At 40.0% G+C, this 24369-nt stretch overlaps 1 protein-coding gene across 1 annotated transcript in view; it reads right to left on the reverse strand.

Moving 5' to 3' along the window:
* Nucleotides 1-8381: 8381 nt before the first annotated feature.
* The window catches only part of zmym2 (zinc finger, MYM-type 2), a 29952-nt gene continuing 13964 nt past the window's right edge, over nt 8382-24369 (reverse strand). The window contains exons 7-25 of the mRNA XM_028590814.1: nt 23776-23988; nt 22138-22288; nt 20959-21074; nt 20009-20134; nt 19603-19753; nt 19129-19301; nt 18879-19044; nt 18721-18749; nt 18310-18451; nt 17830-17951; nt 17415-17565; nt 15188-15460; nt 13555-13682; nt 13264-13456; nt 12981-13123; nt 11113-11227; nt 10140-10382; nt 9759-9897; nt 8382-8687 (exon numbers count right to left, since the gene is read on the reverse strand). Of these exons, the coding sequence (XP_028446615.1) occupies nt 8477-8687; nt 9759-9897; nt 10140-10382; nt 11113-11227; nt 12981-13123; nt 13264-13456; nt 13555-13682; nt 15188-15460; nt 17415-17565; nt 17830-17951; nt 18310-18451; nt 18721-18749; nt 18879-19044; nt 19129-19301; nt 19603-19753; nt 20009-20134; nt 20959-21074; nt 22138-22288; nt 23776-23988 (2985 nt within the window). The 3' untranslated portion in view covers nt 8382-8476. The remainder of the gene's footprint in view (nt 8688-9758; nt 9898-10139; nt 10383-11112; nt 11228-12980; nt 13124-13263; nt 13457-13554; nt 13683-15187; nt 15461-17414; nt 17566-17829; nt 17952-18309; nt 18452-18720; nt 18750-18878; nt 19045-19128; nt 19302-19602; nt 19754-20008; nt 20135-20958; nt 21075-22137; nt 22289-23775; nt 23989-24369) is intronic.

Here is a 24369-nt window from a genome sequence, read left to right on the forward strand (position 1 = left end):
TCCAAGAGGACGAAAGGAAGGAACATATTTGTGTTGCACTTTAACCCACATCCTGGCTGTCCCAGCTAAACCTTTTCCCGTCCTGCGCCATTGAGGCACACGAACTGAGAAATGCAGTTGTCATCCATTCCTGCCCTCTTGTCCTCTGTGCAGCTGTACACTGCATCGACACACACATCGACATTCTCACACACACACACACACACACACACACACACACACACACACTGGCTCTTCCCTTCCCAGTCGCTGTTGTTTTATCATTAAATGGTGACATTAGTTCATATCATGTGATTCGAAGAGGATTCATTGCACATTAGAGGCCTTAATCGCCACCTATAGTCTACCCCCCGGGCCTCGCCCACATGACCCTGCTGACCACAGCGTTTTCTTTATGCCCCCTGAAAGAGCTGGGGATTGAGCCCAAACAAAAAAAAAACCCACGAGGGTGAAAAAATGTTTTTACATCCAGCCCGCTCCCCTCGCGGGCCTGGCTGTGAGGGTACACAGGGCCGTTTTAGCTTTAGATCAATGGGACAAGTTACTGGAGTCTGGCCAACTCTGACAGATAGCACAGAAAGAAAAAAGCTTGCCTCTTCAAAAAATTGGGTTTTGTCACCATGTTTTGTACCTCTACCGTTCCACCTAGACCAAAAAAAGTGAGGTGAACTAGAGGGAATTCTTTTTTTTTTTCCTTAAAGCCTCCAAAAGATTTGAGTTTTCATGCAATGCTTCTTTTGTGTGTGTGTAGGGTGACAGGGCGAGGCTGGGGTTGGGGAGGAGGAGGTGGGGGTGTGCAGTGGCTTATGGGAGGAGAGGGGAGGCCACCGCACGTCAGCCAGGCTGCAGATGAACCTCTTGTCAGACGTGGGCCCTGACACGGAAGCTGAACAAAGCAGCAGCTCGTCCTGCGGCTAATGACGGGTGTTCTAGTTTAACAACACGTCTGGTGGTGATGGTGGCTGATAAACCAGCAGCTCAGGAATACTCAGCTTGTCCCACCAGGGAGGGGTGCACAGCGAGGGCGTAGCGCCCCCCACTGGGAGAGAGAGGACATTGCCCTTTTAAGCTCAGACAAAAGCAGCCTCATTTTTGGTCAGCCCCATATTTTGTCTTCTGTGAAATGTCTTCCTTCACTACAGGATAAAGACGGGGGATAGTCTGTATTTTAGTATTGTCAACAAATCCCATAAAAAAAGACAAAATCCCAAAATGAATTTATCAGTGAGTATGAGTTTTCCTCTGCACCACAGAGCTCCATTGATGTCCAAAAACTACTAAAAACACTGGGCGACATGTTCCTTCATTATCATAACCACACACACACACACAGTAGTTTATTTTGACTCCCACATGCACCGTCCTGCCGGCCCAAATACTCACAAAAGCAGCAAATGTATATTAATCCGCTGCTGAAAATAGTCCCCACCAAATGTACTGTTTACTCCTGTCTGAGTAAGATTTGCTTAGAACTACAGTCACCCGCTGCCTTAGGAAAATACTGCCTAGACTTAATACAGCAAAAAACTATATATCTGTGAGTCATTTTAAAGCTGAATGTCTTCAGCAGGAAACAATGAGTTTGGAGCCACAGACAGCATAGAGAAGCTGGAAAGCATTGAGAGAGGGACTAATGCATTGTTTGTTCTGATCTGTCCAGGAGATTCGCAGACAGAAAAGTAGAATAACAACAACCTTATCAGTTATGAGTTCAGTCATCAGCCAAATCAGTCATGAGTGAGCTGCGTTGTTCCCTGTATTCGGCTCGTTACGTCCCAAAAGGACCAAACTTCATAAACAAAGCGGAATTCACAGTAAACCTACCTGACAAAAAAATATGTCACAAAATGAATGTTTTCGTACATTTCTGTGCAACTTCTCCAGTGTATGTATGAAGAAAATGGGTCATATCTTTTTGATCTGGTTATTTCCATTGAGTAAAGATTAGCTGTGGAGACCTTCAGGAATACTTCATAGTCAGTGGTGAAAGAAGTATTCAAATCATGTACTTAAAATTACAAAGGTGTTATCAGCCAAATGTACTCAAAGTATCAAAAGTAAGTATTTGTATGAGTGTTGTATCATTATACTACTGGACTTTATTGATGCATTAACATGTGAACTGGACTTTAATGTTAAGGCTGGTTAAGGTGAAGATAATTTTAAATACTTTTGCACTGTAAAATCTTTAACAAAGCATTATATTTTAATAACTGATCAACTCATGTCTTGTTTGTGAAATCTCGATCTGAAAAGTAACTAAAGCTGTCAGATAAACGTAGTGAAATAGATGTATAAAGTACCATAAAATGGAAATACTCACGTAAAGTGCAATTGACTCAAAAATGTACTCAAGTACAGTACTTGCTAAATGTATTTCGTTACATGCCACCAGTGTCCACAGTCAAGGGGGACTCTGCAGAACTTACTTTGAGAACCACTCAGCTCCTCCTGAGTCCGGGCCTCTTTGACCTTTCCAACTCGTCTTCCTGTCTCTTGACCCTGACCCTCGCCTGTTGCACTGACCCCGGGGGTGTCGACAGGCCGCGGCCCCTCCTCCTGCCCTGCTGTCCGTCACCTCCCAGATAACACTGACTGCCTCGGTGTCATGTCTGCCTGGCACCTTGTAAAGAAGAAGACAAAAAAAATAGAAAGAAAATAAGGGGGAAATGATAGCGAGGAAGGTCAGAACACAGTGAAGAGGCCCCCATGTCGTGCCAACGTTAACACACTGTAGTAACTTTCATCTTTGTTGAGAGAATGTTTCTATAATCTTATACATAAGAATAGATAACAAGGTCATTGACCAACGGCCATAATTGTTCCTTTAACACCTGCCTTTTTACAAAGTTTGACATTTTAGGAAAAATAATGGAAGAAATAATGCGTGAACAATTATTTAAATTGATATATTCAATATCAAGGAAATTAAGAATGACGTACTGCTTTGCCTCGTGTCGTGAGTGATTATGTTACATGGACCAAAAGTATCTGGACACCCATGCACACAAAGTAGTACTGTGTAAATTGAAGTAGTAATACCACAGTGTAGAAATCTGTTTCAAATAAAAGTCCTGCATTCCAAACTTTACTTAAGTAAAAGTACAAAATGATTAAGATCAAAATATACTTTAAGTAACAAAAGTAAAAGTACTCATTATACAGAATGGCTCATTTCAGAATAATATATATATATATATATATATATATATATATATATATATATACAGTATATATATTAATGGATTACAATTGTTGATTGATGTATGAATGTATTAATGTGATCATTATAATGACTTTACATGCTGCTGGGTAGCTTGTGAATTTAGCTCCAAGCCAGAGGGTCAAAGTTCTGGAGTTCTAAGGCGCAATGTTATGAAGTAGTAGTACAGCATGTCCCCGGTGTATGCGTAGTGCACGCAACAGCACGTACTTGGTAAGGGAAGCTGCAGTACATACTAAAGTGAAAAGAAAAATGATGCGATTTGGAACTCAGCCTTACTTTCCACGACTGGCGAAGGCCTTCCTGTTTCAACATGACAACGCCATCAAGTACAGAGCCAGCTCCATAAGTCTTTCTCAGTTTGGTGTGGAAGAACTTGACAGTCCTGCACAGAGACCTGACCTCGACCCTGATCCAACACCTTTGAGATGAACTGGAATGCAGCCAGGTTCCAAAATCTAGTGGAAAGACTGAAACAATAAGAGTGAAGGCTGTTAAAGCAGCATGTTAATGTCCGTAGTTCTGGAATGAGATGTCCTAATGGGTGTAACGTTCAGGTGTCCACATACTTATGGCCGTGTAGTGTGCGTTAACAAGTCCCAACCGGTCTTTTCTCCAGCCATTCTGGGGGATTTACATCGTCAACCTGCTGCACACAACCCTGGTTCTTTAGATTTAAGGGCCAGTTAACTGAAATCTCAGACATTTCTCTTCTTTTATGTTCTGAGGTTTTGATTTGTGGCTTTCTGCTGTTGAACAAAACAATGCGGTGAAGGGAATTTTGTTTAGAAAAATGTCATTTAAAAAAAACTCAGCAGAAATTTGTCTCAGCCATTAACAATGTCCAGGGCCCAGTTTTTCAAAAGTAATCCAGTGGGATTTCTGGTCACGGATTGGATCAAATCTTGGAAATAGGTTTTTCAAAAGCAAAAGAGGGATTTCAAACTAAGATCAGATCACGTAATCTGATTTTACATTTGATCTGGATCAAACCTGCCCTTTGGGTTTTTCAAAACTTTGAACTCTATTTGATCCAAAAAAAAAAAAAAAAAAAAATTATCCTGATCCCATCAGAAGGGTGGATTCAGTTGTGATTTTTCGAGCCAAATAAAATCCGTTTTTTTTTTTAAGTGAATGAGCACAAAATCAATGTTTACTGATGATATATATACATTTCTTCATATTTGCTGCATATGTGAAGCATTTTTTGCCTACCTGTTCTTTGCTAAGCCAGTAGGCTATGTTGTTGGTTCCATTTAAGGCTCTGGTAAACAAGATTTGGTAATCCTGAAATTTGGTAACAAACCAATGTTCCTTTAAAAAACTGGCATAAAAGTAAGATGGATCAGGTGATCCTGGATAGCAAAACATGAGATTTCCAAATATGTACCAATTTGATCCAGATTACATTTTTTGAAAAACTGGGCCCTGGTTACTCTGGATATATCTTCAAATATCAAAGCCAAACGTTTTCACTGAAACTACGCTGTACTTTGGATGAAGTCCCACATTTTTTGTAGTGCTTTGAGTCACCTCCATTACATTGGGTTAGCAGCACAGGTTTACGGACAATCTCAAAATCTCAGCACATTAAAGTCCAACTTCACAGCTCAACCCCACTAGGGACAGGTAAGAAAATACATGATTTCTGGTGAACTGGCCCTTTAATGTATGTTATTGTTTTTACTGCACGGCATACCAAAAACGGCATCATAAAAGGAGTCTGGTTAGAAAATGAAATCATTTATTTAACATGACCGTATCAGCAGATCAGCCCACACACATAGCATCAGCCTCACAATCTCTCACTTTCAGTATATACAGATAGGCACATTCACAATCGGCATTAAAGCCAGCCACAGCGTCTAGGTAGGTCCAAACCTGTGGGAGGTTTGGTCACTGCTTCGGGGTCCAGCAGGAAAAATCAGCCAGGTTTACCAGTGTCCTCTGATCCGGGGTCAGCTTTGTTAACTTCCAAAGTCAAAGTTTAAAAAGATTAGAGGCTGGTGACACTGATCTGGTACCAGAAATCCAGACCACTGTTCTCCCTCTAAATCCACAAAACCTCTGTTCCTGAACGGTTACACTGCTAGACCGTTAAATGCACAGACAAGTGTACAAAATAACACAACACCTGCCCAAGGTAAAATAAAACCCTGAAAAGGTTTTGTTCTGTGATCTTGTTAACCGGTTTAATCCACTTCAGCCGGGAGAACTCTAACTTTAATCACTGAGAAATGTAAGACATTGTGTTCATGGATGGTCAAACTCAACATCTGGAGGGTGCTCCTTATAGTTTTAGCACTGGTTTTAAAAAAAAAAAAGAAGGTACATTTTGTTTGGGTGTAAGTTTGAGCCACTTTTATAGCGTATTCTCCCTATTCAAAAGGAAAAAGAAAGAAGTAGAAAAAAGAAAATTCTCAAATAATGTTCACTTGATTTTAAACTTATGACACTTTCTCCAATTTATTGAAACATTTAGAAAGCAAAGTCAAATAAAACTCAAACAAAATAAAAAGTAAGAAAGGGGACTTTAACCACAAAAAAATTAAATAAATAAACAATGATAGTGTATAAACATAGTTCATAAAAAAAAAAATACGTTTAATGTCCAACCAATTCGTTATTAGAATATAAGCTTTCGCTTTGCAGTGCTAGCACTCTAAAACAGCCTGGGAGAAAAAGAGATGCTTAGTTTTTAAACTAAACAGTTAAGTTTAAAAGGAGACTAAGAATAACAGAAATGCCAGGAAAGTCCAAACACAGGGACAAACGCAGAAACGTTAAAAAAAATAAAATAAAAATAAAAAAATAGTCCGTTGAGCTCTGAATGATCCGTGTCCTTCATGTTTAGCAGGTTCCTGCACAAATACCCTTTACAAATGGACAAGAGGCTGCAGCAGGTTTTCAATGAATGACAGTTAAGGAAATGGCACCCAAAAGAATCCCATCCCAACATAAAGAGGATAGTCCAACTAATAAAAAGAAATAATCAGTCTATTTAAAAAGGCCTCTCAGGAGGCAGTTTTTTTTTATTTTTTTCTTCAAGCTGAAGGTTTCAGTAGGCGGTTTTCCTTTCCCCCAAACTACACAGTGACCCTCTCTGTATTGACTCCTCAATAACAACCTTGTTTCAGAGATATTTACACTTCAAAAGCAACCCAATCTGGGCTTAGTACATAATGCTACATCGCATGACTGAAGGTTCCCCTAATGTCCTATAAAGAAACGCAGCATGTTGGTAGGTTGCCATTAACCTGCACCACACAGCGAGTCAGGTCTGTAGAGGCAAGCCTTCTTTTTACTGTACTGGGATCAGTTCTGGCTCCTGAAGTCCTCTGTAGTTCAAACGGGTTTGCCTGAGAGCAGTACTAACAGAGGAAGAGCAGTGAGCGGGGTGACGGGAAGGAATGAAAGCAGCGCGGTTATAATGGAGATGTGTGATACCAGTAGGTTGCCCTGACTGAGAGGAAGAGGATGCTGGTCATTATGCTGTGTTCAAGACATGTTGGAAAAACAGAAATTCCATCTTCAGACTCTACATGGCAAAAAAAGGGTTTTCCTTATGCACTTATTAGACTTTGACACAGTCAGCTGTACATCGCATCACTTAAAATACTGACCAATCAAAAACACACTGTCTAATTGAGTTTAAGTTCACGACCTTAAAAAGGCCCTAGACACACCCACACAGCTGATTTCAATTAATTTACCCAATTTGATCCCTTTACTGTTTTTAAGCACCTTTTTCATTCGTATTGGTACACCAGTTTTTGGGGACCTCACAATATTACCTGCTTAATAATAAAAAAAAAAAAAAAAAAAAAGTACAGTCCCATAACATTCCCGTTCAAGTCAATATTAATAAGTCAATATTGAACAGAGAATTCACACAGCGCGCAAGAGACACTGCAGTTTATAGTCTGTGATAATGTACTAAATATGGTGATGAAACCGACTAAAGTAACGTTTCTGTTGGCCAATAAATTTCCGGTCAAAGGGTGGACTGGAGATCACACCAAAACAGGAAACGCTCGTGCCGTTTGATTACAACCTTACCCATGCCATTTTCTGTCCTGCCTGCTTTTAGCTGCAACCTGGAGCAAATTTTGCCAGCCAATATCTGGCTAAAGACCGCAAAACTTTACCTGAGCACAAGTCTAACAGTTGTGTGGGTGTGTGTACGACCTTTACATCTTCATTTTCTGAACCAAATATTTGCTTACTTAGACATTTTCAAACCCCATAAGTGGACAAGGTACATCGTTATATCACTGATGGGTGAGGTCAAAAATGTGGGCCTGAATCTTTCCAGTATAGATGTATATAGGTAACATATATTCTGCTAGTCAGTGTTTATCATCCTTTAAAATAGAAAAATAGAAAGTAGCACTTATAGTTGTATGATCAGCTGCTATATTGGAAACTGGTGACTATTGACCCAAAAACCTACCTGGCTACCTGTGTTTCTATTTTTGTACAAATTGAACTACCAATCGCATCAAAAGATAGAATTGTGACCTGCCAACTTTGTAGACACGTCATCAGCCTAGCACTGCCCTCTTCCTCCTCTGCGCCACCTCTAAGGTAGAGGTTCTGGTTTCACCCAGACCTTTTGTCTGCCTTGTCCCTCGCTTACCGATTCTTTTTGTATAAAATGAAGTTACTCTCTCTTACCCCAAAGCACACTGTCATCTTTTCCATCCACAGAGCGATGGTTTCAAGTAGGAAAAAACTCCATGACTTCCTGTCCCTTCGCCTCCTGATGACCCTTGTTAAAAATTTAAATATTTTTAAAGCTGCATGTCTGAGCACTACAAGCAAGCTAGATTCTTAGCAGCACATCCAATTCAATAGATTATAACTGTCGATACACTTGGTCTTCTACCTGAATGGCAGCTCCACCTCCTTTACCCCTCATCATCCAACACATCAGGACTGACTTGTCCCTGACCCCTTCTGGTTTAGGACCTCTTCCTCGGTTTGTGAATCTATCAACAGAAGTAAAAGTTTGGGCTGCTCTTCACGACCAAATTCATCATCCTCTACTTTCTTAAGTTCTGTTGTGGACTCCCCTCACCTGGAGGAAACCGCAAGTCAGTGAGGAGGGTAAGACGGGAGAGGCGCGCGCACACACACACACACACACACACACACACACACACACACACACACACACTACTAGCTATCCTCCGCTTCCTCCTCCTCCTCTGTTGACTGTCTAGGCTCTGCTAACAGAAGTCAAAGTGACCGCTACTCTCCCCCAACTGCTTCACCGCTGTCCTCTTCTTCCTCGTGTGGTTTGTCTGTGTAAATGTCCCTGACAAGGAGGACTCTGGTGAGGAGGCTCTCCAGGATCTGTCGCTCCAGCGGCGTGGAGCTGAACCACTGCGGGTCATCGGGATCGCAGGTCAGACCCGGCTGAACGTAGAAGACGTCTAGACGCTCCCGTAACAATGCTGGGCTGGAAGGGGAGGAGGGTGGGGAAAGAGTAAAAGTGACAAGAGGAAGGAGGAGGAAATAAGTATAGTGAGATGAGAGGAGAAAAGGGGAGAAAGTGAGCCGAGGAGAAGAACATTCAAGAAAGGGGATAAGAAGAAAAAAATTTATAAAAAAAAAAAAAAAAAGTCATAAAGTAAAAAAAGCACAGGAACATGCAAGACAAGGAAAAGAGAAAATAACGAGAGGATGAGAAAATAAAAAGGATTGAAAGGATGTAAACAAAGCAGAAATATGATTGAAGGAGGGATGTGGAGGGCAAATGGAGGTGGTGATGGTGGGAGGGGGAGAAAGAGAGAATGTCAATCTATTGTTCTGAACATTTGACAACAGAGTATTTCATGGTAAGTCCTCATCTTTCAATAGTCAACACTGTAGTTCAGGATGTGAACAGCAATGAGTTATAATCACAGGACTCAAAAAAATAAAAGGGATGCAAAATGGAGCAACTGAAGACAAACATTCCCTGAATTAAACTTTATACAAATAGAGACTGATAAGTCATAACATTATCTTGAAATTTATTCAGTGCAACAAAAAGTTTTATTCCAGAAAATGTCCAAAAAAATAAAATAAAAAAAATCTGATCAGTCAGGTTTTAATTAGTGATTAAAAGGGAGTGTAAATGAGTAGATTTATTAATTCATCAACAGAAATAACATTTATGAAAGTAAAATTAGCTTTCACCATATTCCATATTCTCAAGTCTTACCGTTTTCTCAATTTTTCATCATTGTAAAATAAATACCTATTTGGGTTCTGGACAGTTTGTCGCACAAAACATGCAGTCAGTATTTTCATTACTCGGTTTTGCTGTAATTTTGTCAAAATCGTAAGCAGTAACCAATAGATTAGTTGATAGCAAAACAATCATTTAGTTGCAGCCCGACTAAAACTTCAAATAACTCCTGGAAATAACTTGAGCGTGAGATTAATTGTGTGTGTGTGTGTGTGTCTAAAAATGGGAATCTTTGTTTTTCCAGCCGCTGCCCAATTTGATCCTCTGCGAGGCCACCAGTAAAGCTATGGAACCCACCACTTAGATCTGTAGAGGTCGTAAAGGTGACACTCGTGCTTCTTAACCGGGCAGCGGACAGCGGAGCCTCCCGAGTCATCGTCTGGTTCATAGTCCTGATCACCTTCCTCCAACTTACGCTTCCTCGACTCGGTTTGCACTAATGGACCAAAAAGACAAAAATAATCAAACATTTAAGGTTATGTGTCGGACAAAAAAAACACAAATTAACAATTTATTTAAAAAAGAATACATCTGAAGTATAAAGAGATGTGTCAAGATGTGATATGTCAAATCTAAATGCTCGGGTCACTGTAGATTGCACAGACAGGAAAGCTAATATTGCTAAAATGCATCAAAATAAATAAATAAATCCCAAAATGTACATGCTGCCGGTCTCACCGTGGTGATCCTGAGAGATGGAAGGCACGCGGATGCAGACGGCCGTCTCCTTAGTGACGGGATGGACGGTGTCGGGGCCGTAGACGTTGGCGAAGGAGAGGCGGAGGTGCTGCTCCACAGTCCGCAGGCCGAAGTATTTGGTGTTCAGGTAAACCAGAGAGCGCAGCAGAGCGGCCGGACTCTGCTCCCCGAGCTGTCGGCTGCTCCACAGGCTCTGCTCCTCCACTCGGCCCCACAGCGAGCCTGGAGGAAGTAAACCATCCTTAGTCTGAAGCTCACTACTCTGTATCCAAGATGGAGCTAAGTGGAGGCTATAGTAATATTTATGACCCTCAAACTGTACTTTTACTTGTTCAGGACATCTTTCTGCAGACTTTAATGACATGCATGCATTTCATAAATTAGATTTATTACTTCTAACACTCATATTTTTTGGACCAAATTTAACTAAATTCACACTTTAGCCGTGAATCATAAAAATAAAAAATACAAGCAAATCCATATAAAACTTATTTATTTTATTCTTTATATCTTAAAATTTTACATCTCACAAATGCATCTTCACAAGTACAACAGGATAACTTGTTTAACCTGTGTCCTCATATAACATAGTGCAATCACAGCAAATCAGGATGTGAACAGCAGAAGAGTTATAATCATCGGACGCTGATCGTAATAGAGAGAAACACTACAGCACTACGCCACCAGGTGGTGCTAAGACCAATACACTAACTTCACTTGCAGCTATCAAAGCTACTTTGGAGCTCTGGGTTGGTTGAGGTCCAATTTGACCTGTGAATTTTATTTTTCCAATTTATTTTTGCTATATTTGTGTACATTGTGGTTGTTTGGATATTATTAACCGATCGTGTGGCGTTTTAAAATGTGGTCACTCGCTTAACTGGTAAGAAATCTGACAAAGTTCACTATAAAGAGTCATTTGGAGCGGGACAGAGGGTGATTTCAGACTCACCATCAGGAAGCACGCTGGGCTGCCAGTCCTTCAGGACCTTGTTAAGCTCCTCTCCAAACTGCTGGTAGCACGGGTCGCTAAATAGGTCATCCTTCCGGCCTTTGGCGTGAAGATGCTTCAAACACACAAAATCTCATCTTTAAAAAACAAAAAGGTCAAACGAATAGCTGCAATATGCAGATATCAAAACTTTAGTGTCCTCATATTTAAACAATCATCACTGTTTATCAGGATGTGAACAGCAGAGTTAAACGAGTTATAATCACTGGACACAAATCTGCACATTTAGAACAAAAAGTTTTCTGTCTTTCTGATAAAACTATCTGAACACCATAAGCTCTCTTCTCAGCAAAAACCCACAAATTACCTATTATGTTTGTTTAAAAAGGGAGGGAAAAGTTAAAGCAGCAAATTAAAGCAGGCCCAGAAAAGGTACAATACATTTTAAAGTCTTTAAAGCCCACATTTCTTCCTCAAACATCACATAAAACAATCAAATATTTTAAACTTTGTTAGTTTCATAAACAGATAAAACAATCTTACATTTTTCTTTCAGAAAAATCACCCTCCAGTGGACTTTGGACAATCGTGTGCTCCACTCCACAGCCATGCTCCCGCTGCTAATATGTGAGAGGCTCAGGGCATGGACATGTGAGAGGGAAGACTGTGCGCCAGTTATATCTGTCCTCCTGGAAACACTCACTCTAACTTTAGTTCCTACCTCTAAAAAAACTACAGATGGAATTCTTAAAGAACAAGAAGGACAGTTAACAAGGTTAAATTGAAAATGTAATAGTTATTTTGTATTATTTTAAGATATTTTGTTATTTTAGTCGGTGAAACAACAATAATACTTATGGTGGTAGTGAAAGTCAACAAAATTAGTATTGTGACAACCCAACTGCTAACATTACCAAAGATACCATGCCTTTGTATATCTTTAAAAATATATACATATAATTATTTTCTTATATGTAATATGTTTATGGTATATTTGTCTTTATTTGATACTGACAAAGAGGTGACAGGAAATGAGGGGAAAACAAAGGAGGGACCGTAGTCTATGACAGGGGCATGCAACAAAGGGGCGATTAAATGGTCACATGGTCAGCAGGAAGCCCCATTGTTTTTTTGAAGTATAAAAACTAAGCACACTAGAAAGCTGCTCCTCTTCCTCAGTGCGTTCTTTCCCAGGTTAAGTAAAGGTGGAATACAAAACTAAACAAACTTTACATACATGCTTTATGTTCAATCTCAGCTGTAAAACTTGATTGCCATTTGATGCCTTTGGCATGTTATCAATGCTTAAAAAATGCACACACACACACTTTATATTTTGTTTTATTAGAGAGAGAGATATATATATATATATATATATATATATATATATATATATATATATATATATATATCTCCACTCTTTCAACTACTGCACAACAATTTCCCTTGGGATGAATAAAGTTTTATCTGATCTTAAATGATCTTATGACTGTGCGAGTAATAACCTTTCATTTCTTCAGATAATAGGGTTTTTGCCTCTTTTTGTAGTAGAGGGAAAGTGACAGAAACTACGGGAAGTTGACATTCAACAAAAGGTCCCCAGCTGGATAAACTGCTGTTGTGTAGCTACCGTTACGTGCCATGCATCTCAGACCAAGGTAGATTGACATGTGAAAATAATTTGCATTAAGACTAGTGTTTTCAATAGTCAAGAAACAACTTGAAAAGAAACCTTTTAAAGTGTATGAACTGACATGGGGTGCAATCTTAATGATCAGTGTTCATTTTCAATGTTCTACTTCTGTTCTTATGGCTTGCTGGAGAGGTGCTGGTGTTTCTGGGGTTTGATTCTCTGGCTTGGTACCAACCTGCTGAATTCCTAGACAGAGGTAGAGGATGCTGTCTGGAGAGTAGCGCTCCCCGCTGGGCCTGCACACCTCCCTGACAAACCGGGACAGAGCAACGTTCAACTCCTCTGAAGTCAGCGACAACAGGTTACTTTTAGACCGAGCTGTAGGAGATGAGGAACAGACAGAATGCTTTCAGCAAACACATCCTACACGTTCTCAAATATGATAATCAACCTTTCATTTTCTGCCAAGCAACTACTACTGAGCCAAGGCAGTAAGTTCATGATCCGGTTCAGCTTACCTGGTTTGAAGCTGTCCTTTACTTTGGTGTCATCTGATTGGTCAGAAGGAGATAGCGCCCAGCGTTTCCAGGCATTGACGCCATATCGAGCTTTGAGAGGCAGCGCCCGTCCCGCTGAGTGTCTGTCTGTTGGATGGGAGGAAGAGGACGAGGCCAGATCTGAGCTCTCCTCCACCGCCAGCCTCTTGTTCCCCTGCAACACAAACACACAATTACTACACAGTAAATTGTAGGTTGGCCAGTGCAGTGTTTCTAATTGTTACATGTGTGTATGCGTTTGTGTGTGCGTACTTGTCTTCTGGGCTGTGGTCGAGGTGCAGACGCCTCCAACTCTTCCGGCTTCTCCTCAGCCAGGACTGGAGGTAGAGAGAAGCCCATATCCTCGTCCGTTCCCTCCCCAACTGGAACAGGGTCTGAGGCTGAGACAGGAAACAACATCTGTTGAATTATTATTTTTATTACAAACCCCAATTCCAGTGAAGTTGGGACGTTGTGTAAAACGTAAATAAAAACAGAATATAATGATTTCTAAATCCTTTTCAACCTACAGTATATTCAATTGAATACACTACAAAGACAAGATATTTAATGTTCAAACTGATGAACTTCATTGTTTTCTTGAAAATATTCACTCATTTTGAATTGACAGTGGCAACAATGGGATGGGAAAAAAGCGGCTCAACTTTAGATTTAGGGGTTTAGACATTGTGGTGATGACTCAGCATTCAGTGAGATGACTTACTGTTAAGACAGACAGTGTCTCTCAGCATTTTGGAGTTAAGAGCCTCAGGTACGGTAACACACTGTCAGTCGGTACATTCACATGCACTCGAGAGACCAGGTTATTCAGACAAACCAGTTAATTTAGGATGTTAACATGCACTTTTGCTGTGAATCCATATGTACCTGCAGCAGGTCTGTAATCTAACTCCTCCCTTACCCCCAACTTTATTTTGGAAGCTTTACTTAATTATTTCAAACTTTATTTGTGATAGAATTGTAATAAGAAGAAAAAAAAAAGTTCCCACATTAATTTATGAATCAAAGAATGCTCTTTATGACGGTATTAATCCAGTTGACCAACCAAAATATAATAGAGATAATTTTAACCTTTACCATAATTATTTAACCCTTTAGCATGATTGTAATCTTTCTGAAACCTACAGTAGAGCAGGTGTAAAACAAAAGTTAAAAACACAGAGATTTGGTGATATACAAGATATAAACAATAGCACTGAAAGCTGAATACATTGAGAGGTTTAAAAATATGACTGTGGAGGGAAATACCTTCACATTTTGGCTCTACATGGCTCAGCAAGGCCCAGCGCAGTTAAAGCGTGTTATACCAGGCCAGTGAAAACAAATACATTTGAATTAAAAAAAATGTCTTATTCCTGGCCTGGCTCATAACTTCTTTGGACAGCCAGCGTGTGACAATGTCAGAGTGAGCGTTCATTTGAATTTAGGAGCATTTCTTAATTTAGTTGCCATTCAAAACTTTGTCTTAAAGATACAAGTTTCAGTTCTATTTGAACTAGTCTACATGGACGACGTTCCACTTCCGGGATTCTTCAGGTGCCGCCGGAAATTCCACCAGATGCCCCTCATTTTGGCCGGATGTCTTTAATTGGTTTAAAGAGGGATTGGTTTAAAGAAATGCCAATAAACCACCAAGTTCTCCCATCCCAGAATGCTGTGTGGCCTAGCCAGACCCTCCTCCACAGCGCTGTGGAGGAAGGTCTGGAAATGCAAGACTATCTTTCAACATCATTCAAGCTTTGGAATGCGGAGCCTGTCAATACTGTAGAACTATTATTAATTGGTATAGGTATTTTGTGGCTTTAACAGGTTTTTTTTCTGAATTACATTGCCTCACTAGCCTAGCATCAACAGGCACAGAACTACATGTACAGTAGGCGTTTACCTTGAGGGAAGTCTGCCTCCAGGTCTAGGTCGGGTGCATACTTGTCGTCCTCCTCCTCCTCCTCTCCCTCCTCCTTCTCTGCTATTTCCTCCTGCTCCTTTTTCTCTTCTATCTTTTCCTTGTTCTCCTTCACTTCCAATTCCTCCTGCTCCTTTTTCTCTTCTATCTCGTCCTCCTTCTCAACCTTGTCCTGCTTCTCCTGCTCCTCTTCCTCAGAGCTGCTGCTGGAGAACTTCCTTTTACGCTCCCTCTTCACCTTCACCAGCTTCACATCTGAAACACACAGTCAAGTAGGTTCTCATTGTCATCACTTGCTGCAGCTTTCTTTAAATCAAACTGAACATCTTGTTATATTGAGAATGTTGTCACAAGAACACTGTTTTTGGAAGGAGACATTTGTGTTTACAGATTAAGGTTTCTTAATGATTCATTCACCTCAATCTCAAAAGCTCAGCCAAAAAAAAAAAAAAAATACAGCTACATGGACACAAGTAAGCCAGCTGGTTTTTAAAATTAAAGTAGTGCAGATACCCATAAGAGTACTTTATTTCTTTCATTCACGTCACTTGATACCCATAAAATGCCACCACCACCCATCCAAATGATTGTTGTTGTTGTTGCACAAATACATCTTTAAAAAACAAGTCTTCAAATGCACTAGATCTTACCACACTACAGACTGTATGGGTTGTATAGCTGCTGCGATAGGGGGACAATCACACATAGCATTAAATCAAAGAACACTTGTGTGCAAAACCACACAAATATTCATTTGTTTCTAGATCTGGGGACAAAAAGGATCAAATGCAGGTATTTGCAAGTGTGTTTAACTAGGGAGGTTTCGATACTACTTGGTTATTTCTGTCAATACCATTAAAAAAAAAAAAAAAAAAAAAAAAAAAAAAAAAAAAAAAGGTATTGAGTACCGGTACACAGACCTATAAGTACGTAAGGGAAAAATATGACTTTTAATGTGCCAGATTTAGCAAAATGAGAACCAATCAATTGGACCATATAATATTTGATCAGCTCTAGAGACAAGAGACCAGATTGGGTTCACGAGAACAAGACAAGAAGAAAACTTAAATGATGAAATATGACTGGAAAAATAGTCTTTTATTCAATCGAAAGTCATGTATCAAATGAGCACTGAGAAAGGTTTTGCCACAAACTCAAATGGCTTCTCTCCTGTATAACTAACCTCTTGAGACCTAATAATTGTGGCATCCCTGTCTCCTCCCAAACCCACCCCTATAACCGATTAATCAAAAGATTATTCATTTCTTACACTCTACTGTAACTTTTATTCTTGTATTTGTATCTTACTCTTTTTTAGCCCGTTCAAGTTTCATGACTATTTTTAATTGCTCTTTAATGTAAAACAATTTAAATTGACTTGTTGCTGAAAGGTGCTATAGAAATAAAGTTGCCTTGGCTTGCCCTAGAACCACAGCCTGTCAGTCCTTCACCAGGGCAGATGAACGCTTTTTAATTGTGCCTGTCAATCATTCACCAGGGCATAGAGAACACCTGTCTATCTCGGAAGGGTAACATTAACTGCACGGCGATCTCTCTATTATATTTCAGCTAACGCTGTCTGCGTGAAGTTTTAAAAACTGTAACCACTTATGTTCGCTTTACTGGCATTGCCGTGACTCACTGTGACTTTAACAAACTGGAGAGGCAGGGTGTAACTTTCGCTCCATCTGCGTGCGTGTGTGTGTGCGCGTGTGTGTGTGTGTGTGTGTGTGTGTGTGTGTGTGTGTGTGTGTGTGTGTGTGTCGGAGCTGAGCTCCACTTTCTGTGAAACATGCAGAGAGGAAGCTCGCTCTTACGCGCTCTCAGGTAACGAAATTTGGCACCGATTGATTTAAAAATTAATTAGTTCTCAGCAGTAACAAAGTAATTCTGCGCTTGTGTACTGATACAGCAAGACTACTTTTAACCTTGACGAGAAATATCAAAATGTTTTGATCTCGTCACACCGCTACTATTTTATGTAGCCGATGTTTTGGGCTTTTGCAGTTCCTCTGTCTTAGAGGTGTTGATTTGAACTAAAAAAATAACCAGCTCTGAGGTTTTGAAAAATTGCTTTATACAATTGATTAATACAATTTTAAAACCGTGCTAGTTCTCCTGGCTCTAACTACTGTAACTCATGTAATAACTGTTGAAATAAGTTGTTATTTTTATCTATCTGTATCAAGATAATCCCTTATGAGCGCACCTGGCTTCTGGTCCTCTGTGATCATCTCTGCCATGGAGAGCAGGTGGGCCTCCAGATGGTCGGAGGGCACCTTGTTTTTTAGCTCGTTGATGGTCTGGACGATCTGCTCTGCCCCCTGCAGGGTGGTGGGCAGGAACACAGGCACAGGAATCTAGACAGGACAGGACACGTAGCTATTTGGTTAGTTCAGACAACTTTAATTAATAAATGTCTCTTTACTTAGCTTTGGTGACAATAACAACATAAAAAATGTGTACACTTTAATTGTTGTGTTTGCTTATTTGTTCATAAAAGAGACATTTTAAGCAGCCTGGGATTTTAACATTTATCACACAGGCTTTTAGTAATTTGTCTACTGTATGTCAAGTTTTTGCCTTTTACCATAAATAAGCCATACGTGTTCATCGTGTCTTACCGGTACAGGCAGAGAGACTGGGGTGGGAGTGATCTGGGAATACATATTCATGGGCATGGGGATGAAGACAGGCACAGGTATGGGTACAGGAATATACTCCCTCTTCACACCATCGTCTACATCTGTGGAAACAGATATGTCAAACCATAAAATTAAATACAAAAATCAGTACGTGTAATAATGGGTCATGAAGTGATGAATTTGAAGGGTGAGTGGCAGGAATTTTGTCAAACTCCACATAATGGTTAAGTCGGACTCAAGTGAAACTAAAAAATGTCCCACATCCACTGCCTCGCTAAAGCAAACCTCATAATTTCCCTCAGTGTTCGTTTGTTTTTATATATATATATATATATATATATATATATATATATATATATATATATATATATAATATATAGTTATATATATATATATATATATATATATATATATATAAAATTCAGTTTGTGGAACACTTAAGAAAGATTCTTTGTTTACCTGTTTGCAGAAGTTTGCTCTGCATGTGTGGCTTGCAGTAGGTAGCCTTGGTCAGTGTGAGTGGCTTGCAGAGCACTGCCTTGTTCTTGACATCTCTCATCAAACCTCCACCAGCATACGCCACAGTACCCTGGTTCACCAGCTGCAACATGGTTGAGAAAAACATAAAAATGTACAGATTTAAATCGCAAAAACAAATGTGGCTTCTGCTCTGACAAATCAATCTTTTATTAAAACAAATAATGGGGTTGTTTTTAAGGGGCAGCGGGTAAGTAAAAGTCTGACAAAAAAGGAACATATATTTGGTTAACAAAAAGGTAACATTTGAATAATAGATAAAGCAACAACTAATGTTTCATAAATAGAAGGCAAACTGTATGATACAGACACCTTTTTCAAATTCTTACTTACCCCGAGTTTGGCCCCTTGCATTTCATATCCTATAAAGAGAAAAATGAAATACATCACATCTTAGCCTCATGAATAATTGACACATACAGTAACATAAGAAGGCAGACATTTGTAGGAAGACCTTAGTTATTCCAAAGGAAACACGTTTTTTTTTTTACCCAGGGTGGTGTTCTCGGGGCCTTTCTGCGTGACCATTATGGGGTCGTTCTGCTGGCAGTAGAACTTTAATAGACACTCCTGGTCACAGAATTGCTTCATCTCGGCTCTCCACATCACAGACTCTGTCAGGTTACCCTGAACCTTACAGCAGTCACACCTCGCCGCCTAGTGGAATAGAAACATGTCAGGATATTCACAACAACGTACTCCTGCGTACAATTATATTTGTGTTCATTTATTAAGAGATACCTTGTAGTACCAGTCGTGGAACTTTTTGGCACAGGTCTCGCTGCAGAAGTCCCGAGTCATGCCACCGAGCTGCCGGGTCAAACCTCTCTTACAGAGCTGGTTGCAGTGGTTACAGCTGACACACTTCAGACCCAATCTTTTGATAAAATCCTGCTTAAATAACAGCTTACAGCCTGAACAAAAACAAAAAGAGAAGGAAAGAAACCTAAATTGCAAAAGGACAAACTTTCAAGAAACTGAAAAGCAGTCTCAACTGGAACCCACAAAGCAAAATCCAGAGTACAAATCCAAAAACAAGAAATATGCTTAAAATGGCAAACAAACAATTGAACACACATCTAGAAACAAAAGGCATTGAAAACCAATCAACAAAAGCCATCATGGGATACGATCAGTCTCTGACTACTTCAAAACTGTCAAGAAAATGACTCAGATTTATCAAGTGTCTTAGAGGAGAGGATGGGAGATTACTACCTTCGCTGCAAAAAGGTCTCTTGACTCCGGAGAACTTGACCATCTCATGTAGCGTCTTCTCCTCTTGGCAGTACTCACAGAATGTCACAATGCAGTGGAGCTTCTTGTAGTCCTCACAGCACGTCTTACTGCAGAACTGGTAGACCTTGTCCTAAAGACAGACACATTTGAGAAATTAACACTCACCAGTCGCCAAATGCGGGCCCGCCCGCCCGCCCGCCCGCCTTTTACCTTTCTCTATTAATCTATATGTACTTCTGTCCTTGTGCTGCTCCAACACCCGAAATTCCCCTCTGGGGATCAATAAAGGCTTATCTTATATTATCTTTGTGGAAGAAAAAGATCTGTGATACCTGTGATATCTGAATAAAAAAAATTGTGCAACTACTTCTCAGGATGGCCTCACCTCCCACTCCAGAGTTTCGGGCTTCAAGCTGAACGCTGATCGACAGTAGTTACACTTGAGCTGGACGGTGTTGTTTGTGGTGGAGAGTGGCGTTTGTCCGTTGGTGGCGGTTTGAAGAGTAGCGTTCTGTAAAAAAAAAAAAAAACAACAAGGGAGGAAATTAAAACTTTTGATGACTAGCAGCTGGTGAGTAACAACATCTGTGTCTAATGGCCTTCCATAAGCATCTGGATACTTGATATATCAAAACACAGCTGGTTGTACTTAGAGATGCAACAAAACAAAGCTAATTTAAACAGTGACTTGCAAATATTTCTTTATTTTTTTTTTTACATATGGGTAGAATTATATGAACGGTCATAAACAACGATAGAGTCGCGATAGTTTGAAGAAAATCTGTTTTCTCATTAATATGTAAATTTATGCAACATGATGCTAAAAAAGTAATCCGGTCATCTCACTCCACTGAGGAAACCTGTGGCGTTTTAGGTTTGTGTTTTTGAGCTGCTGTTCTCATGAGGAATGTGTCAATTGAGTAGATACCGGTTAATCTGGGTTTTATTTTTTTCACAACTTTCATTCCTATCAGGTACGATACCATTTTATGTCTTTACTCATCTGCTCTGCACAACTTCACACTGGAGTACAGGGCGCATTAGAAACACCAACTATTCGAAAGCCTAGTTTGATCCAATTATCTAAAGTATTTACTGCATGAGATTAGTTGTATGTATGCTAATTTTCAGCAGCATCCTCCATGCAGCTGCACGCAACAATATGGTGTTTTCAATTCAACAACATCAAAGAATTATTGTGCTAAATAATCCAGAATACATCAGAGGGACAGCGTTCACCAGTGTGACCACTTTATTACCTTTGTAAAATGTATATTATTTTTGTAAAATGACCCAGATTTGTGTATTCTGGTTTGAAATGACAAGAGTCCCCACCTGGAACTTGGTAACACACTGTGAGCTGCAGAAGTTGAGGATGTTTCCCTCTGGCAGCGTGGCCTGGTACTGCGGTAATGAATTCCTCTTACAGAAGTGACATGTGGGTTCTGTGTCTGCACACACAGACATTAAACATTAAAACTCACGACAATGCATTTATTACACATGCTTGTGACTTTTTTGAAATGGTCCTTTTTAAGTGAATAGCTGTTTCTCTTACGTGTGCATTCAATGTTTGCTGGGATGAATACTAATCATCAAACAGGTTAACAGGAGCTTTTCTCTGCTGCTTTGTCAAGTCAGTTATCCATCATCAGAACATACAGACCTAAATACATTAAGACAATGAAATATTTGAATTCCCAACACAAACAGTAGGCTACCGAACTCTAAAGGGCCAGACACACCGACCAGACGGGTCGACCCTCGGCAGAAAAGGCGGTTGGACTGATCAGTCTCCCCGAGTTGGTCCAAAAAGGGCCTCGGGACACACCAAAGCGACGAAACGTAATCTGTCTCCATAACAGCAGGCGGCGCTAATCTGTATTGTCGCCCCAAAATGAAAACCGGCAGCTGATTGGACGAACGCGGCACGTGGCTCTGGTTTCTCCGTAAATCCAAAGCCAGACTGTCATGGCGGCTTGTTCAGAATACGATCTCCTATTGTACTAAAATAGTTCACCGAAACCGAAAACATTTTAAGTGAGAAATAGGCCGTGCAGTTGCTGAATCTGTCTTCTTTTCAGCTCAACAAAGGTCAGTTTAAAAGATTTTCGTCCGATTTTGAGACACTCTAGTCTAGTCATGTCGCTTCCCGCTTCCGGGTTAGCACTCTACCAATCAGATGGGTCATTTGAGTCCGACTGCCGGCAGTGCCCGCCCCGCTGATTCTACATGTCAAATCGGCCAAAATGAAGGCTGACGGCCCCTCGGACGGACGACGGCACGGAACACACCGAACAGACTCCGATTATCGGCTTGGTGTGTCTCGGGCTTTACTGCAACAAAAGTCTTTTTTTCCACTACTGCCCACTTTCGGCCTCGACAACATGACCTTGTGTCGCCAAGATCTGCTTAACATATTATGGGACCTGTGGAAGTGGGCAGAACTCTATCTGAAGGTTCAATTCTGTTCAGAAAAGCTCAGTTTTTGTGTTTTGCAGTCTGGTGACTCACTGATGAAGGAGGTCGACGCCAGCTTGCCCTTGTTCATGCAGTTGACAGAGCAGTAAGAGCCCATGGTGCCACCGGCTCCGAGGCTGTGCAGCACCTCGCCTGTCTTGATCAGCGTTTTGCAAGTCAGGCAGCTCGCAAGTTTACTGTGGGCCTGTGACAGAGAAGGAAAACCCCATGTCAAAATAATAAGTAACTTTATGTTCTGCAGTGACAACAAGGTTATATTAAATCATTAATAAAGCTAATTGATTAAACAATATAAACGTTTTAATGTCAGCTAAAAAACTGAGCTTTTTTCAACTGGACTTCTATCAAGCTTTTTAAGCCCTTTTATTCATATTATAGTCCATGCAAACACATAGACAGCACCGTAATGTCAAAATATCCAAACATATCGTGAACCGTGGTGTAGGGATATTAAGATGCACCTAAGAGAAAGAAAAATGGATCATTACAAGTTATGGGAAATCCTGATGGATCCTTTTCTTTGGAGAAAGAGGTTTTAATGCATTTGTTCTGACTTTTGTTGAGTAAACCTTAATGACATATGAGCATTAGATGAGTAAACAGCACGAATCTCCCCTGTACGGTATCTAATAGTCTCTGTTTGTTTTGTGATCCCACTGCTTAGCCACAAAAGCACACCGATGATCCTCATTGTCCTCCTATTATCATCACAGTGACTAGCAGTAGCAGCATCAGCCCTGGAAATATATTATTACATTGCTTGATTAAAAAAAAAAAAAAAAAAAAAAAACCCCACTATCTTCAATATGGGTTGTAAGACCTGGCACCATTCTCACTTTCATTTATTTATACAAAGTACAACAAGGATGATTTAATGATACCCGAGTGAAGAATAAGGTGATTTTCCTCAAAGTGCAAAACTGAATTTATTGAATTGATTTTAGTTCTTAAAAAAATTATTTAAAACTAAGAGGCATTACAGAATTTAGAATATGTCTCATGCTAACATTAAGTTATGATGTCTTGAAGATTTCTGTACTTTTTATAGAAATGTAGACAACAGAGCTGGTCAGATATAGAAAAGATAACTTATTTAAATGCTCAAATGGAGGCAGGCAACTTCTGTCCACCAGCCAAAGATATTTAAACACTTACGTTTCACTACTTGGCCAACTGAGATGGTTTATACGGGATGGCTCATTACTGGACACACTTTTGAATGCCACTGATTTGTCACTCTATAGTTTCATCCACTTATAAGTATTAAATAAGCTAGCGTTGCCAAGCAACAAATACAATTCCAACCTGTAATTTCTGGCTAAAATTACGCAATTCCGTCCATTATTCTGTTATCACAGAAACTACTGGGCTCTACATAAATGCTGTCATCAGTGCTGCCATATATATATATATATATATATATATATATATATATATATATATATATATATATATATATATATATATATATATATATATATATATATATATATGTTGCTGGGGGGCAGTTTCTTGGCTATGAGGAGGAGGAGGGGTCACCACAGCTACACTAATACAACAGAAACTTTGACAGAGCTGAGCAGAGCTGTAATTTTAAATGAATACAAATCTAACAGGCTTCAATCAGGATACACATTACACACCTGGGGCTTACGTTTGGGCCTACAGTACCTGCTTGTACTCCCTGACGCAGTTCTGGCAGCAGAAGCGTTTCTGTTGGCCATCTACCAGCAGGAAGTGGTTGGCTGTTGCTCGGCTGGGCAGGTAGTCGCCACATTGCTCACAGCAGTTCATGATCAACCCGTTGGCCCTGCGGTAAACGTTGAAACATGTGTCGCTGCAGATCTTATGGGTCACAGTCTTAAAGCTAACCTCGTGCCGGATCTGTAGACAGAAAGAAATGCAGAAGGGGCAGCAAGAGCCTGATTAACTAAACTTCATCAAGCTTTCTTTTAAATCTCTCCTCAATCGGAGAACCTCGTCATTATTAGAGATGGCCCGATACCATTTTTTGCTTCCCGATAACGGTTTGGATACCTGAACTTGCATATTGGCCGATATAGAGTACCGATCCGATACCAGTGTGTCATATATTTTATTATGTTTTAACAATTGTACACTACTATCCCTGTATGGATGTGATATTATTTCTATATTTGTTGTCGGTCTGGCTCAGGTTAAACTCTTTGTGAAACATGAACAAACACAAACAATGAATGCTACAGAACTTTCTTTTATTCTCCAGTTTGACAGTCCGTTATAACG

Source organism: Perca flavescens, chromosome 11 (assembly GCF_004354835.1).
Source record: "Perca flavescens isolate YP-PL-M2 chromosome 11, PFLA_1.0, whole genome shotgun sequence".
NCBI lineage: Eukaryota > Metazoa > Chordata > Actinopteri > Perciformes > Percidae > Perca > Perca flavescens.